Source organism: Cebus imitator, unplaced genomic scaffold, assembly GCF_001604975.1.
Source record: "Cebus imitator isolate Cc_AM_T3 unplaced genomic scaffold, Cebus_imitator-1.0 Scaffold24, whole genome shotgun sequence".
Taxonomy (NCBI): domain Eukaryota; kingdom Metazoa; phylum Chordata; class Mammalia; order Primates; family Cebidae; genus Cebus; species Cebus imitator.
In genome coordinates this window covers 9508343-9524811 of record NW_016107339.1, presented here as the reverse complement: position 1 = coordinate 9524811, position 16469 = coordinate 9508343, and the positions used below count along the sequence as shown (strand labels likewise).

Below are 16469 nucleotides of genomic sequence, written 5' to 3'. Positions count from 1 at the left end.
AAAAAAAAAAAAAAAAAAAAAAATTATGTTTAGCAATCACTGTTTCAGCATTAATTTTTCTTAGAAATTATACAGATAGCCAAAAATTATTTATTAATTAATGTACCTCAATATTAATTCAAAATTTTAAAGTTACCTAAGAATCTTGGAAACTGTATTTAAGGTGACGCCCTAGAAAATATAATTACTGTTGATACAAAATTTATTTGCTTGAATAATTAGTCAATTTAATGGGGCACAAATTTACAGTTTTGTAATCTTAAACATATGTAAAGATAATGTTGACTTATTTGATCTGAAAGCCGAAATGTTCTCAAGTATAAGAAATCTAGATTAACTAGTTTCTTTACAAAACAAATATAGATCTTATGAAAAACAGAATGTATACCCATATTATACTTAACATAAAGCACAGAAAAGATAGATAGCTATTATATGCGCTTTGTCAAAACAATTATTAAACCAGTCTAATTTGTTCAAAGAATCATGTTAATTATATAAACCTGGCTCCCGAAAAATTTTCTGAGCTAGCAATTTCTATAAGAAGAATTGTTTTGAGTTTAACACATTTAAAGCATTCAAATTTCAGTTATTTTCTGTTATTTTTAGGAGCATTAGATTTATAAACTCACTTATTTGTCTCTATAAACGAATCAACACAGAACTCCTTTAAAAGACTTAGTACTCTAAGTTATTAATACCTTCCAGATGTACAAGAGTATTTCACACTGACAGTAAGAGTTAAAGACCTTTTGGGCATGGTGGCACATGCCTATAATTCCAGTTACTCGGTAGGCAGAGGCAGGAGAATCGCTTGAACCCAGGAGGTGGAGGTTGCAGTGAGCTGAGATAGTGCCACTGTACTCCAGCCTGGGAAACAGAGTGAGACTCTATCTCAGAAAAAAGCGTTAAAGGCCTTTCTATTACAGACGTATAGATACACAGACACACAGAGAATGTCTGGCTTCGTTTCTACAGTTCCAGCCACAGATGAAAAGTAAACACAGCAGGATGGGTGTGGTGGCTTATGCCTGTAATCCCAGCACTTCGGAAGGCCGAAGTGGGCAGATCACTTGAGTTCAGGAGTTCGAGACCAGACTGGCCAACATGGTGAAACCCCGTCTCTACTAAAAATGCAAAAATTAGTCAGGCATGATGGTGTCCACCTGTAACCCCAGCTACTTGGGGAGGCTAAGGCAGAAGAATTGCTTGAACCTGGGAGGTGGAGATTGCAGTGAGCCGAGATTGTGCCACTGCACTCCAGCCTGGGTGACAGAGTGAGACTGTCTCAAAAAAAAAAAAGAAAAAAAAAAGTAAACACAACAACATGAAAACTCACTAGTTCAGATCTCAAAGAGCTGCTCTCCTTCCCTGTGGATATAAAATTCTTTTTTTTTTTTTTTTGAGATGGAGTCTCATTGTGTCACCCAGGCCGGAGTGCAGCGGTGTCATCTCAGCTCACCGCAACCTTTACCTCCTGGGTTCAAGCGGTTCCCCTGCTTCAGCCTCTAGAGTAGGTGGGATTACAGGCGCCTACCACCGTGCCAGGATAATTTTTATATTATTAGCAGAGATGGGGTTTCACCATGTTGGCCAGGATGGTCTCGAATTCCTGACCTCAAGTGATCTGACCACCTCGGCCTCCCAACGTGCTGGGATTAAAGCAACAACAAACACACGATTAGCAGACCAGATTTTCCATTATTTTTCAACCAACAGGCATTAGGTCTCCATTATGCATCCCCCAGAGGTCACCAAACAGAACATAAAGACCATCACTGGTTTAGACCAGACCATCACCGCTGCCACCGATGGGGAATAACTTATCAGTCATGTGCAGCCCCAAATAAAAACACGAAATTCACAAAAAGGAAAAAAAAAGTAACTAGAGAAACAGAGAATCCGCAAACTCAAAGTTCTGTTATACTTGGGATTCCCGCTGACAGCCAAAGTGTGTGGGCAAAGAGCCCACGATATGTACTTGTCCAGCCATGGACGTTACTTGGTGCTGCCAGATGAGTCCACTGGGCCGTCTCCATACACCTTAGTCCGAAACCTGTTATAGTTTTCAAAGGTGAAATCATGACCTGTGGGCCATGACATAGAAAATGAACTCTTATAGGAGATTTTATTTAGCTCATTGATTTTTTTTTTTTTTTTTGAAATGGTGTCTTGCTCTGCCACCCAGGCTGGAGTGCCATGGCATGAGCCCAGCTCACTGCAGCCTCTGTCTCCCAGGTTCAAATGATTCTCCTGCCTCAGTCTCCCGAGTAACTGGGACTACAGGCGCTTGTCACCACATCTGGCTGATTTTTGTATTTTTAGTAGAGACAGGGTTTCGCCATGTTGGCCAAGCTGGTCTTGAACTCCTGACCTCAGGTGATCTGCTGGCCTCGGCCTCCCAAAGTGCTGGGATTACAGGCATGAGCCACCGGGCCCAGCCTCAGATAACTTTTGGACACCGATCACCACATTCTGCAGAGGATTGGCTGTCCTTTATCAAGCTCCTAAAGACATAGAACTTAGGGCAGATACTTCTTGATTTTGGATGCAGAAAGTGAAAAGGGGTGGAGCCAGTTCAGGGCTCTGTTGGGAGGAGTGCCTTGGATGGGGCTGGGAACATCAAGCTTAGGCCCTGGGTCAGGTTACTGGGTGGGGGGACTCTGAAACTGGGGAGAAGTGAGGTGGGGGTGGCTGAAGACAAACACCTCTCTTTTTTGGAGGGTCAGAGCCTTCCTTGGTGGGAACACCTGCTCAACTTTCCCATTCCTTCCAGGTGGCCAAGTTCAGCTTCCTGGGCGGCGAGGAGGAGCCAGAGATGATATTTGACTGGGTGGACGTGGAGCGGAAGGGACAGCTGTCCCTGGAAGAATTCAGCTCTGGAATCAGTATGCCTGTCCTTGGAGGGCCTCTGGGCACCCAGGTGTCCAGTGCAGTGTGCCCTGCATGGGGCTAGGCTGGGTCATCAGAAAGGCAACCCTATTCCCAGGGACTTTCACCCCCTATCCCCTGCTGCCAGAGTGGTCCAGGCCCTCCCCTGTGCATCCTCGTCCAGAGAGGCCTGCGGGCTTACCTTCTGACTCCTCCCATGTCTTCTCCCCAGTAAAAGGCTTCTTCTGAGCCAGAGCTCTTGAAACCACAGATTCGTTTCTGCCTGAGGAGAGCTACATAGTGGTGTTGGTTAAGGGAATTCCATGGGCCAGGGAGCAGCAGAGGGTGATATTTAGGGGTGGGCGCTTTCCAGGTGCTAAGCCCCCACTGAGAAGGGCCACCCCAATGCCTGCCTCTCTAGATGGGCTGACAAGACTTAGGACCAGCAGGGCGCAATCCTTCCTTGAATCCTTTCCCTGGGAAGACCTTCCGGCCCAGGCCATAGAAGGCGTGGTGTCCTCTAAAAGCGTCTGCAAGACACAGCTCAGCCTTCAGTGTCCACAAAGCCACCCAGAATTCTCAGGTCAGCTGAGTCTCCAAAAGCTTGGAGGCCAGCAGAGAAGGAGGCCAGGAATCTGCACTTATGGGTGGGGCCACTCCAGGAGGCAGCTGCTCCAGTTCTGGCAATGGAGAAGCTGTGAGTGGGGAGGAGAACTCAGGGGCCAGGCAGGAGGAATTGCCGGTGGGGTGCAGAGAGAGCACTGTTGTCCACGCAGCCTTGGGGCCATCTTCATTCCCAAACTGAATCATGTCTGCCATGCCGAGAACTTCCCGGTGCCAGTGGGACAAACTAGAACCCCCTTCCTGGGGCCTGCAGGGCCTGCACCATCCGGACGCTGCCAGCCTCTTTAACTCACTCGGTGCTGTTGACCCGTCCACCTTGCTAGCCCAGCTCCTGCCGCACGGCCCCTGCAGTGCTGTTCCCTTTGCCAGGAACACACACCTCTGGAGTCCACATGGTTTGCTCCTTCTTGTTGTTCACATCTCAGTTCCAATGTCACCTCCTTAGGACGCTCCTGGCCACCTCATCCGAGTCGATCCTCCCAGTCTCTCAGTGGAAATTACCCTGAGTTTTCCTTTGGCTCACTTAGCAAATTGGCTTTAAAAAAAAAAGTATTCTTTTCAACCGGCACTAGAATGTCAGCTCCATGTTAGGGATTTTGGCTAATTTTGTCATAGTAGATATTCAATAAATATCTCTTGATTGAGTGCATGAAGAATTCACTCAATGCCATGGAGGTGCTGTGTAATTTCTAGCAAGTCTTTTGGTGTCTCTGGGCCTCAGGCACTCATCTGTAAAATGGGGACCTTAAGTAGACTCTTAAGGTTGATTTGAGAAATATGTGAATGCAGCCCTGTGTAAATGTGACTGGCACAGGTGGAATTACTTCTCCAAGGGCTGGAGCAGGGCTGGGCGGGAGGTCAGGTGCCTGGGCCCAGCACCACTCTCTTCCCCTCTGTCTGCCTCTGTCCCACAGAAAACATCCTTGGCTCCAGCCAGAGTGCCCACAGGCTCCGCAGAAGGAAGCCACTGCCTTCTAAGCGGGTATCTGCTACCACCAGCTTCCCAGCCCTGGAGGAGGCCGACGATGAGGAGAAGGAGGCGTTCCTTGCCTTCATGGAGCAGCTGGGGACTGGACACTTACTTCCCAAGTAAGGCCAGGGCAGCATGTGCAGAGGGACAGGCTCTGCCAGCCATTGACAGTGGGGGTCTCCTGGACACAGCACCAAGGGATCAGGCACCAGGTAGAGCCAGGTGCAAATCCCAGCTTGGCCATTGGCTAACTGTGTGACCACAGGGCTGGCTTGATTTCTGACCTCTGTTTCCTGGGCTGCAGAATGAGCCTAAAAAGCTGTTGTGGGATTAAAACCACGTGCAGAGGATGCCTGCTCACGGGGAGTCCTTCCCACCCCTGCACCTCCCTGCCCTGTCCTGCCCTGTAGGGTCACTCTCCAGGGGGACTAACAAGTGGGCTTTCAGCCTCTCAAGGGTACCTGAATTCCAGTGGAATCTGATTGCATTTCCTCGGCTCCATCTACAGCTGGGCCTGTGAGCTAGGCATGGGAGTCCCTGAGGGTGCCTTTCTTAACTCAAAGTGAGGTTCCCTGGAGTTGGGGGGATTTCAGGCATGCTGTATGCCCTGGGTTGAACAGGTGTGGAGACAGGAATGCATTTCCTCCCATTCATCTCAGGCTCTGGGTGTAAGGCGTTTGGCTTTGCTTAGAGAAGGGGAGCACAGGCCAGCGCAGTGGCTCACGCCTGTAGTCCCAGCACTTTGGGAGGCTGAGGTGGGCAGATCACCTGAGGTCAGGAGTTCGAGACCAGCCTGACCAACATGGTGAAACCCCATCTCTACTAAAAATATAAAAACTAGCCGGGCATGGTGGCACGTGCCTGTAATCCCAGCTACTCGGGAGGCTGAGGCAGGAGCTAGAACCCAGGAGGTGGAGGTTTCAGTGAGCCGAGATCATGCCACTGCACTCCAGCCTAAGCAACAGAGCGAGATTCTGTCTCAAAAAAAAAGAGAAGGGGAGCCCTGCAAAAAAAACAGAAGGGGAGAAGTGTCCCCTCCTAGGACCCCCAGGGTCTGTTACAATCATGGAGGGAATCGCCCTCACCTACTGGCCCAGGTTTGCTCACCCCACCTTCAGGGTTCTGTGAGGACACGATTCCTCACGCTTGGCTCCTGGAGGGTGGGGCCAGGTGCTGTGAGGCAGGCAGGGTGGGACTTAGGGTGTAGACTGTCGGGGCAAGGGTGTGGCCTTTTACGCACTTGGCAGCTTGGCCTAGGCTCAGCCCCTGGCATCCCTCCTCATGACTTAATTAGATCCATGTGAAAGCAGTTTTTTTCGGGTGCCAACCATGTGGCAGGCCCTGAGCTGGTGTGTTCACCAGGCGTCTCTCATTCCCCAGTGATTGCATGGCAGGTATTAGCCCCTCCTCCCCATTTTACAAATGAGCCCAGAGAGGGCTTAGGACTTGCTGAAGGTCACACAGCAAGTGGGAGAAGAGAGAGGTCAGGTGGAAGCCCTGGGCCATGAGGATCCCAAATCCCCCATCCCACTGTTACGGAGTCGTAGAGAGACAAAGTGTGGCAGAGGTTTAAGAAGGGAGAGGGCACATCTGGGAACGGTTCCTGGAGGAGGTGGCATTGGAGTTATATCTTGTAGGGTGTCAATAGGTTTGGCCCAGGTGCCACAGTCTCTGGAAGCCACTGCCATGAAAACTGAGGAATGGGGCTCCCCTTGCTTCTCTTCCCACCTCGTGTCTGCCCCTCTCATCTCTGGCTATCCTCCCCTCCCCAGGCAGACAGAAATCTGGCAGCTGTGGGGGAAGCTGCGGCAGGAGGAGCCCCAGCTGGCAGGCAACCTGGCGGGCTTTGTGGCCAAGATGACCAGCTGCCTGCAGGAGGCCCAGGCGGAGAAGGAGGCCCTGGAGCTGACCCTGAGGAAGTGAGTGGAGACCCCAGCCAGGTGTCTGACTCCAAGTAGGCACTCTTCACATCCAGTGGAATCTGATTGAATTTCCCCAGCTCCTTCCACAGCTGGGTCTGTGAGCTGATAGGGCAGAGCTGCACTGGAGGAAGAGGTGGCTCAGGGGACCTGGCGGGGGAGGACAGATTTGGTAAAGGCAGGAGTGGAAATGGCAGGTGTGTCTTGGTACAGGACCCACTATGACGCCCAACTCCAGGGGTCCTGCGCCCATAGATTGCAATGCATGTAGTGACCCTGGAGTCGGGTTATAGGGGCAGGAGGATGGTGACAGAGGGAGGTGGGAACTGAGTGATGGGGACAATGCGACAGGGCCAGGGGAACTGGTGATGGTTACAGGGTCGGCATGGTGGGATCAGCAGGACTGATGTCAAAGTCATATGGGTCAGGGGTTGTTCTCAGGGTGGCAGGGGTCAGTGGCTGCTGGCAGAGTGAGGTGGGCAAAAGGATGGATCCAAACCCAGGCCCAGACCGCCCCTGCCAGCAGCAGCTCCCAGAGGGGCTGATGGGCTGCCCGGCCCCACCTCCTGCTCCTTCCAGGCGAGACTCTGACCACCACCGCAAGGTGCAGCAGCTCTATGAGGAGATGGAGCAGCAGATCCACCAGGAGAAGCAGCAGCTGCAGGCTGAGGTGGGCTCCCCCTGGCAGCCTGCCTCCTTCCCACTGCCTGGGATGCCTCTGCTGGCTAAGTAGTGGAGCCAGTGACTGGCCAGGGTGGGGCGCAGGAGGCTGCTGGAGCGAGCCCTCTCCCTGCCCTGAGCGGCTTGTGCTCCCCAGAGTGATGGGGTGGGAAGTGTTGAGCCTGGGCCCCTTCCCATCCCTGCCAAGTCTCCTTGTTGCCACAGTCTAGGCTGGAATTGGGGGAGTTGTCCGGAGAAGCCTCCCGGCTGGGACACCCTGGCCCAGGCAGCCCAGGTGGTGGAGGTGGAGTGTAAGAAGGGCCGGCCCGCCCGGCTGGCTCTTAGAGTCTGCAGGGTGAGGGCTGAATCTGTCTATTCCGCAGAGCAACTCTCGGGGTCTGGCCTTCACCTCCCAGATGCAGGACGTCCTAGAGGCCAAGGAGCACGAGGTACAGCGACTAGCTGAGGGCCAGAGGGAGGTGAGTGACAGGGTTTCCCGGAAGCCCACTTCCAAACAGGTTTTAATATTTATGAGCCTCGGTTTCCTATCAGAGACATGGAAATCAGAACTCCAGCCTTAGAAGGTACTGTGATGATTAGAGGTACTATGTGTGAGGGCCTGAGACAGTGCCTGGCACATAGTAGGTGCTTTATGCATCAGTTGTTCCATCTCTGAAACTGATCTAGCACCCTGCTTAGGGTCAGGTTACCTGCTGCCTCGACATGGCAGGTCTTACAGCCTGTAGTCACTTCCGAGTGGCACTGTGGTTGAGTGTTTGGGTCTAAACCCTGCCCCCACTGTCTCTTTCTTCCTCAACTTGAAGACCACTGCCCTTGCCAAAATTGCCCTCTGCAATTTTGAGTCCCCAGCCTTCCCCACCATGGCCTGGGCTGGCCCTGTCACCAGGTTGATTTCCCAAGTGCCTCTGCAGCTGCTCCTTGGAAATCGAGGCAGGCCCCTCCTGCCAAGAGAAGAGATTGGGCTTTACACGTGAAGCCATTTCTTGTCCCCTCTGGCCGTGAAGCCCCTCCCCTCCAACCATTCATTCCTTTGCCCTACAACTACTTATCCAGCACCTACCATGTGCCAGGCACTGTTCCAGGTTCTGAGGCTCATGATCGACACAAACCTCTGCCCACAGAGTTACCATCTCGTCAGGGAGACAGGCGACATAAATAGCATATGAGATGGTGAGCAGTCCTAAGGAGAATAAAGTAAAACAGGAAAGGGGAAGAGCTGAGTTGGGGGAGTTGGAATCGTCGTCGAAGTAAGTTGAAAAGAGAGTCAAGGAAGGCTTGGCTGAGGTGACGACATGGGAGTGAAGACCTGAAGAGGTGTGACGTGTGGGGGAAGGGCAGCCAGGCAGAGGGAACAACAGGTGCGAAGGCCCTGAGCAGGTGTGCTCTGTGCAAGTTCAAGGAACAGTAAGCAAACCTGTGGACTGGAAGAGACTGAGAGGGGACAGCCGCAGGAGAGGAGGTGAGAGTCGTGAGCGGAGGTGAGGCGGCTTCGGGAGACTGTGCAGGGTCCTGGAGGCCATTGCGAGAGTTTTGCCTTTCCCTGTGCCTGGCCAAGCGGTGCCCCCTTTCTGGGTCATGTGATTTGCTATTGGAGGAGGAGCCCCCTGCAGATCAGACGGGCTCAGGGCCTTTGTGGCCCTGGTGGTCTGTGTTCTCACAGTCTCCCTGCCCTCGCCGCCCCAGCATTTCCAGTGCCCCTCCTGGGCAGGAGCTAATGGAGCTAGTTAGGCCAAGGAGGGATAACCACCCACCCCTACTCTAATTTAAGCTGGGTCTCCAGGAGCCTGGACGGGGGTGGGGGTCTGTGTCCTGCAATGGTGTTGGGAGGCGTTTTGCTGCCCTGAGGGCGTCTGGGCTTCTCTCTGCCTCACCCTCTTACCCTGCAGCTGGAGGCCCAGCTCTCCCACCTCAGGAGCACACATCAGGAGGCTGCCTCAGAGAACCAGCAGCTGCGGGAGGCCAAGCGTGACCTGGCTGGGAGGCTGGAGGAGGTGCGGGGGCAGCTGCAGGTGACCAAGGGGCGCCTGGACACCGCCAGAGGCCGGGTGTCCTGGCAGATGGAGGAGAAACTGAGGCAAGCGGCTGTTCTCCCTGGACTGGGGTGGACTCCAGGGGCTTCCTGGAACTAGCGGGGAACTCTGAGTTCTCTAAGGCTCTAGCTAGTGCACCGTGCACACACAGCCTCTTTCCCTAAGCCCCACACTCTGCAAAACTGAAACTATCATGCCCATTTCTCAGATGAGGAAACTGGGGCACAAAAAAGGGAAAACTTGTGCTCAAGACCACATGGCTGGAATTAAAACATGCATGTGTGTGTACACACACACACACACACACACACATACACACACACTCCTAGCAGGCACTCCCTCTACTTGTAGCTCGGAGAAGTGGAAAGGGCCAGAATGATCAAGGAAGGCTTCTTGGAGGAGGTGAGCCCTCATGTGGGCCTTGAGCATGGGCAGGATTGGATGAGGGGTGGAGTGGGGAGCACAGGCCAGGTGAGAAGAACTGCCTGAGCAAGGACCGGGAGGAGGCCTAGCCATGCGGGGAGCAAGGGATGCTGAGGGATGCTGGTGGGATAGGTGTGACACCGCCTACCTGTCCCTCCCCTCATCTTTGCTTCTCTGCTTCCTTTTCAGTGTTACTGGAGTGGGTGAGAAGGCCCCAGACCCTCAAGCTGTCTCCCCTGAGGAGGGCCCCCTGCCTGGGCTGTTTGGGGACAATGATGACTGGGACCAGCTCCTGAGCAGCTTTAGCAGCCCTCCACACAGAGCCCTGCAGCTCTACTGGAGCCCACCCCCGAGCCCGAGAGCCACCGCGGGCCCCCAGACACCCCGCGTGGTCAGGCAGATCTCCATCTCGGAGCCGCACACTCCACTGTTTGGTCAGGAGCCACCTTCAGATCCAGATAGGGTTCCAAGGACCCCCCCTGGGGTGCCTTTCAGCTCCAAGGACAGTGAAGGAATGGACCCAGATGAGCAGGACTTTAGGGTTCCAAGGACCCCCCCTGGGGTGCCTTTCAGTGCCAAGGACAGTGAAGGAATGGACCCAGATGAGCAGGACATTAGGGTTCCAAGGACCCCCCCTGGGGTGCCTTTCAGCTCCAAGGACAGTGAAGGAATGGACCCAGATGAGCAGGACGTTACTACAGAGCAGCCTGTTGAGACTCAGGGCGAGGACCCCAACCAGAAGCCGGGGTCCAGACCTGAGGGCCGCCTCCTCTGGGGTCTCCCAGGACCCCCAGCTGGGGAGTCGGGAAGCCGGGTGGCAGCTGCATTCAAAGTGCTCATTCCTTTGGAGGATGGGCTCCCTCCCCAAGTGAACGCTCCCCCTCCTCAGGCCCCAGCTGGGTCCAGCAAACAGATCCAGGCCTCAGACTCAGATGACAAGGGCCCTGGGTCTTGGGCTCCTCCCAGCGGGGCTCAGCCTGGGGCTGCAGCAGGAACCCAGGAACCCACACAAACCCCTCCCACCATGACTGAGAGGGAAACCCAGCCTGGACCCTCACCCACAACTGCCCTCGAAGGATTAGGCCCAGCCAAGCCGCCCAGGCAAAGAGAGGCCCTCCATCAGGACCCGCGTGCCACTGGCTCTGAGCCAGGATTGGGGTTCCAGAGGGCCAGAGCCCTTACCCTGGGGCCAGCTGAGCCCTTCCAGGGCCTGGCATCTGTGGGTCCGGTGCCCACAGAGAGTCTGGAGCAGGGCCAGGCAGGCCCAGCGGAGCAGGAGGGTCTTCCTGAGGGGCTCAGAGAAGCTCATGGCTGGGTTCTTGGGCTGGGTGAGCTGCCTTCTCTCCCCCATGGAGGGCTGGAAGAGGAACCCAGGGCTGAGGAAGGAGAACAAGTGGACCGAGGTGGGCAGGACGTCGGTTCAGAGCTGTCGGTTGAGGCTCACGGCCTGGAAACTGCCCGTTCGGAACACCCCCAGCAAGATTCTCTGCTTGTTTCTCTCCCGTCTGCCACACCCCAGGCTCAGGCGGACGCAGAAGCCCCTGCTCCTGGAAAACCAGCACCTCCTCCCGTGAGGGCTCAGCCTGGGGCAGGACCCCAGGAACCCACGCAAACCCCTCCCACCGTGGCTGAGCAGGAAGCCCCACCCAGGCCATCGTTCCTGACCACTCACACAGAACAAGGCCCCCCGCACTCCAGGGAGCCAAGGGCAGAGAGCATGCTTGAAGATCCAGGAACGGACTCCAGGGAGGCTGGGCTGACCCCACCCCCAGGTGACCCCATGGCCGGAAGGCCCCAGGCCAACCCTGATTACCTCTTCCATGTCATCTTCCTGGGAGACTCCAACGTGGGCAAAACGTCGTTTCTGCACCTGCTGCACTATAATTCCTTCGCCACCGGATTGGCAGCTACCGTGGGTAAGGGTGCTGGGGAGGACGGCAGGGAGCGAGGGGAGACGCAGGGGCCAGGGCCAGCGAGTGGGAGCAGGCCCAGACCAAGCCATCCCTGAGGAAGCTGCAGGTTCTACCCTGACTTCGGGCCCTGCATTAGACATTGTTTTATATGGGCATAATCTTACTATTTCACTAATCGTCTCTAATTATAGGTAATCTGCTTTTTCTGCATTGATCTGATTAGCTTATAATGTGCTACATCAACAAAGCACCCTGCAATTTAGGTGCCTGCTAAGTTGATGGTGAAAACCAGCAAGTCTCCGCTCATGTGGCCCATGGACAGGCCAGAGCAGGGTCTGTGCTGGCTGGATTTGCTCATGGCTAGCTCCAGGCTGGGCAGCCATGGTCTGCCAGGAAGTCACGTTGGGCACGCTGGATATTTTACGTAGAATGTATTTGTCAGGTGTGGTAAATTTGGAACCCAGCTGCCTGAGTTCAAATCCTAGCCCTGCCACTTATTAGGGTCTGAATTTGGGCAGATGACGTAACCCCTTTGAGCCCCCAAATCTTCATCTGCATAATAGGGACAACAGAAATGCTGCCTTCCTAGAGTAGGTGAAGGATTAGTTGAGTTAATGTGTCAAGATCTTGGAAAAATAACTGACATGTAGTGAGTACTCAATAAATATTAGTTATTACAATTATTATTATAAGTAAATATTTGATCATGTCTAACTCAGTGGCTCCTGCAAGAAATGGCAGAAAGCAGACAGCCTTCCCTTCTTGAAAGAATCAGGATATGCAGCCACTGAACCTCATATAGAACTACAGAAAAGCAAACCTGAGGGAATGGAGGGAGACCCACCTAGGGACAAAGATGGAGTCACGCCTATCTTTGTGTTAGACCAGGGCACGTGCCGACTGGGGGTCAGTGCCAGGCCAGTCGGTAATTGACAGCTCCCGACAAGAGAGGCCCGGGACAGGTGTTCAAACTTTTCTTGCCCAAGAATCCTTACCTGGGGAGCTAGTTAGAAATGCAGTTCTCCCAGGAAGAAGAAACCTACAGCAGGGTGACCTGATGTTGAGGGGGCTCACAGGCTCTACAAGGCTACCATTATTTTACTTGTTTATTTGAGACAGAGTCTCACTCTGTCACCCAGGCTGGAGTGCAGTGGTACGATCTCGGCTCACTGTAACCTCTGCTTTCTGGGGTCAAGTGATTCTCCTGACTCAGCCTCCCGAGTAGCTAAGGCGACAGGCATGCACCACTTCACCTGGCTTATTTTTGTATTTTTAATAGAGATGAACTTTCACCATGTTGGCCAGGCTGGTCTGGAACTCCTGACCTCAGGTGTTCCGCTTGCCTCGGCCTCCCAAAGTGCTGGGATTACAGGTGTGAACCGCCGCACCCGGCCAAGGCTACCATTATTAATCACCTAAGCTACTGTTTACTGACAGCCTGTCATGCACCAGGCATCTTCCACACGTCTTATTCCTTACAACAGCCCTCCTTAGAATGGAGCCTCCCCCTTCATTATGTGGTAAGAAGTTCCCACAGAATTCAATCAAGAAAAACACAAGCTGCACAATTGTGAAAAAACAAACAACAGCAAACAAACAAACAAAGCAAGCCTGCAGGAACTGCCAGCCTGCTGGGAGTACTTGAGATCCAAGCGCGTGGTTTAGATCTGTCCCAGTCCCAGCTGCGGTTTGCTGCCCCCTGCCGGCTATCATCTATTCTGCTTGACACACCCCAGGAAACGATGCTGGCTTCGTGAGTCCCTATCTCCCCACTCAACATCACCCTCCCCCCTTCCCGTCCCGCTTTTGCACAAATAAGAACTCTACCCTGCCTGCATTTGAGGAGAGGACCAGATAGAGAATCAGAGCCAACGGAGTTATATTTGAATGCGCATTTTCCATACCAATCCCCATTTTACAGAGGAGGAAAGCAGGGAATTGGAGACTTTAAAAGCCCTGCCCCCACACCAGAAGTTGTATCCTTTTTTCAGTTCAGAATTGCCTGCTGTCTGGGGCTGCTCACCTAAAACAGCACTTTAATCCTCCAGCCACCCTGCAGTGTGGCTTTTTCTAATTTGCTGCTTTGCAGACTAGGAGAGAGAGGCTCAGAGAGGTGAAGTGACTTGCCTAAGGTCCTGTAACCAGCACAGCGGTGGCCTGAAGCCAGTGCTCCTTCTGCCCCTCTGGGCTGCTTGTCTCCCCTGCTGTCTGGTTGACAGGGGAAGATACATGCAATAATTACGGAATGGAACAAATAATTAGGGAATGGAAAAAAAGAAATAATGAAAATTGTATAATAATTACGGAATGGAACAAATAATTAGGGAATGGACAAAATGAAATAATGAAAACTGTATTCTGGGTGGCCTGAGGAGTGCACATCACAGACAAGGTGCCTCGTGTTGGCACAACCTGCCAGTGTGGCAGGGAGGTCTGGGAAGGCTTCTTGGAGGAAATGGGTCCTCGAGGACGGATGGGATGCAGAGCTGAGGGAAAGCCTACAGCCAAGGGCTCCATCGCACTGCAGCGGGTACAGGGGACAGGTGTGCACGGGGGCAGGCCTTGGCTAAAGTCCTTGATGCAACTTAGTAGGCTTCACTCCTCTCTATGCATCCTAGGAGTCGATTTTCGGATCAAAACCCTGCTGGTGGACAACAAGTGCTTTTTGCTACAGCTCTGGGACACGGCTGGCCAAGAGAGGTAATGGGCACTGTCTGTATCAGTGGTGGCAGGAACCTAGGCTGAGCACAGGGATGCAGAGGGACCAAGAGTAGCCCCCATGACACGGGCAAGAGGCACCCATGTACAGATGAAGCGGCTGCCCCCCGAGGATTCAGGAGGTCCGGGAAGGAGAGATGAGTCACGCCCAAGGCCGGGGAGACAGGGCAGCAGAGCCAGCCAGCGGTCCCTCAGCCTGGCAGGGCTGATATTAGGGCTGTCCCAATGTGGTCATTAGGGGACAGCTACCCAATCACCTGTCCTTCTGAAAATGCTGCCTTTCTGCTTTCAGCCTAACCAGTAGTGATCAAAACTTAAAGGGCATCTCCTATTTGATTCTGCAATTCCATTTCTAGAAAGTCATTCTACAGATAGACTCATACATGACTATAATGACAAAGGACCAGGACCATTTATCGTGTCATCGCTTGTGCTATGAAACATAGGAAACAACCTAAGTGTCCATCAATAGGGAACCAGTTAAATAAAGTAGGGCCAATCCACTCCACAGAACACTATAAAGCCATAAAAAGACTGAGGACTCTATGTACTGATAGGAATTTTTTTTTTTTTTTTAGACAGAGTCTTGCTCTGTCACCCAGGCTGGAGTGCAGTGGTGCGATCTCAGCTCACTGCAACCTCTTCCTCCAGGACTTAAGTGATTCTTGTGCCTCAGCTTCCTGAGTAGCTGGGACTCTAGACACACGCCACCAAATTCCAGCTAATTTTTGTAGTTTTAGTAGACACGGGGTTTTACCATGTTGGCCAGGCTGGTCTGGAACTCCTGACCTCAAACGATCACCCTGCCTTGGTGATCACTGATTAATGAGTATGATGAATGTTTTACACCGTATTTATATGGCATAGAGGGGGAAAGACGTGTGTGTGTGGGTGCATATGTGTGTGTGTGTATATATGTACATACATAAAATATCTCTGGAAAAATACTTAAGAAACTGATAACGTGGTTGCCCCTGGGGAGGGGAACTTGGTGGCTCCAGGATGGGGCAGAGGGAAGGAGACTTTTCACTGAGTTCTCCTCAAGACCTTTTGAAATTTGAGCCATGAGAACTGTTACTGAGTCAACAATAACTGCACTTTGGGAAGGAAAGCACACGGACAGGCTCTGTGGGAGGAATTAGAAGCAGGATAGCTTACTTCTCCCAGTTGGCAGAGGCCAGGGCCTGGGGTTGGGATGCCTGGTGTGGCCTCATGCAGACTCTCTGGGCAGGTACCACAGCATGACACGGCAGCTGCTCCGCAAGGCTGACAGGGTGGTGCTCATGTACGACGTCACTTCCCAGGAGAGCTTTGCCCACGTGCGCTACTGGCTAGACTGTCTCCAGGTGAGCAGATGGCTGCTGGGGTTGGCCCCAGTTCCCCCAGTCAAGAGGGATCTTATATCCTGCCTACTTCCTCTTTTCTCCCAGGACAATAAGTGACATGACAGACATATGGTTGACACCACCCACCAAGGGCATGTGGTTGGATGGGCTGGGAATGCAGTAGTACAAAGAAACCACAACCACGTGGTACAGCCTTCAAACCAAACTACTTCCTTTATCCTATGCACATTCTCTTCCTACATCCGGCAGCTCTGTTTGTAATGTCTTCTTCTCACGCTTGAGGCTAATGTAGTTCTAGTACCATTCCAGGGGCTAATTTCCCGGTTCACACATCTCTAGTTTTTTCCCTGCGTCCCTTCTTGAAGCGTACATACTGCATGTGCCAGCACAGCAGAGGGGTGTGAAGCTAGCCATGCTGTCTTTTCTCTGGACGTTTCTAGTTTAGCAAAAGAAGCAGGATAAGGTAGTATGTGAGGAGGGGAGCTGAGCACTGGGGTCTGACAGGACCCAGATTTGAATCCCACCCACCCCAACTCTGTGACTTTGGAGACGTGAATTGACTTTAGTTTCCTGACTTCTCTCATAGGGGAGTTGTGAGGATGAACTGATATCCTTGCTTTCAGCACAGCACCTGGGGTATAGCAATCACTCATTAATCAGAACCTATTGTTATTATTCATGAAATGATTGGGGAAATGTGCCAGGGCAGCCTGTACAATCAAGCACTAGACTTTCAGCACAGGCAGAAAGAGAAGGCATGGGCAGGGACAATCCAGGAAAGCTTCCTGGAGGAGGTGTTCTTAAGGCTGGCCTTGGAAAATAGGTGAGATGTTTACTGGCAGAGAGGAAGGATGGGGGAAAGGGTCCAGGTGAGAAGTCTATGGAGTGGATGTGGTCTGAGAGGGGAAACATGAGAGGGGCACATTTCCACTTCTAGGAGGGCAAATGTGCCCAGGGCCTGGCATGCAGCAGGT

The 16469-nt window shown here is 52.8% G+C and overlaps 1 protein-coding gene across 1 annotated transcript in view; it reads left to right on the top strand.

Annotated features, from left to right (window-relative positions):
* RAB44 (RAB44, member RAS oncogene family) overlaps positions 1-16469 on the top strand; it is a 36304-nt gene that overhangs the window by 15203 nt on the left and 4632 nt on the right. Inside the window, exons 3-12 of the mRNA XM_017522592.2 lie at positions 2777-2888; positions 4410-4584; positions 6238-6384; positions 6964-7054; positions 7428-7523; positions 8952-9139; positions 9708-10059; positions 10207-11434; positions 14050-14131; positions 15381-15495. Coding sequence (XP_017378081.1) covers positions 2777-2888; positions 4410-4584; positions 6238-6384; positions 6964-7054; positions 7428-7523; positions 8952-9139; positions 9708-10059; positions 10207-11434; positions 14050-14131; positions 15381-15495 — 2586 coding nt within the window. The remainder of the gene's footprint in view (positions 1-2776; positions 2889-4409; positions 4585-6237; positions 6385-6963; positions 7055-7427; positions 7524-8951; positions 9140-9707; positions 10060-10206; positions 11435-14049; positions 14132-15380; positions 15496-16469) is intronic.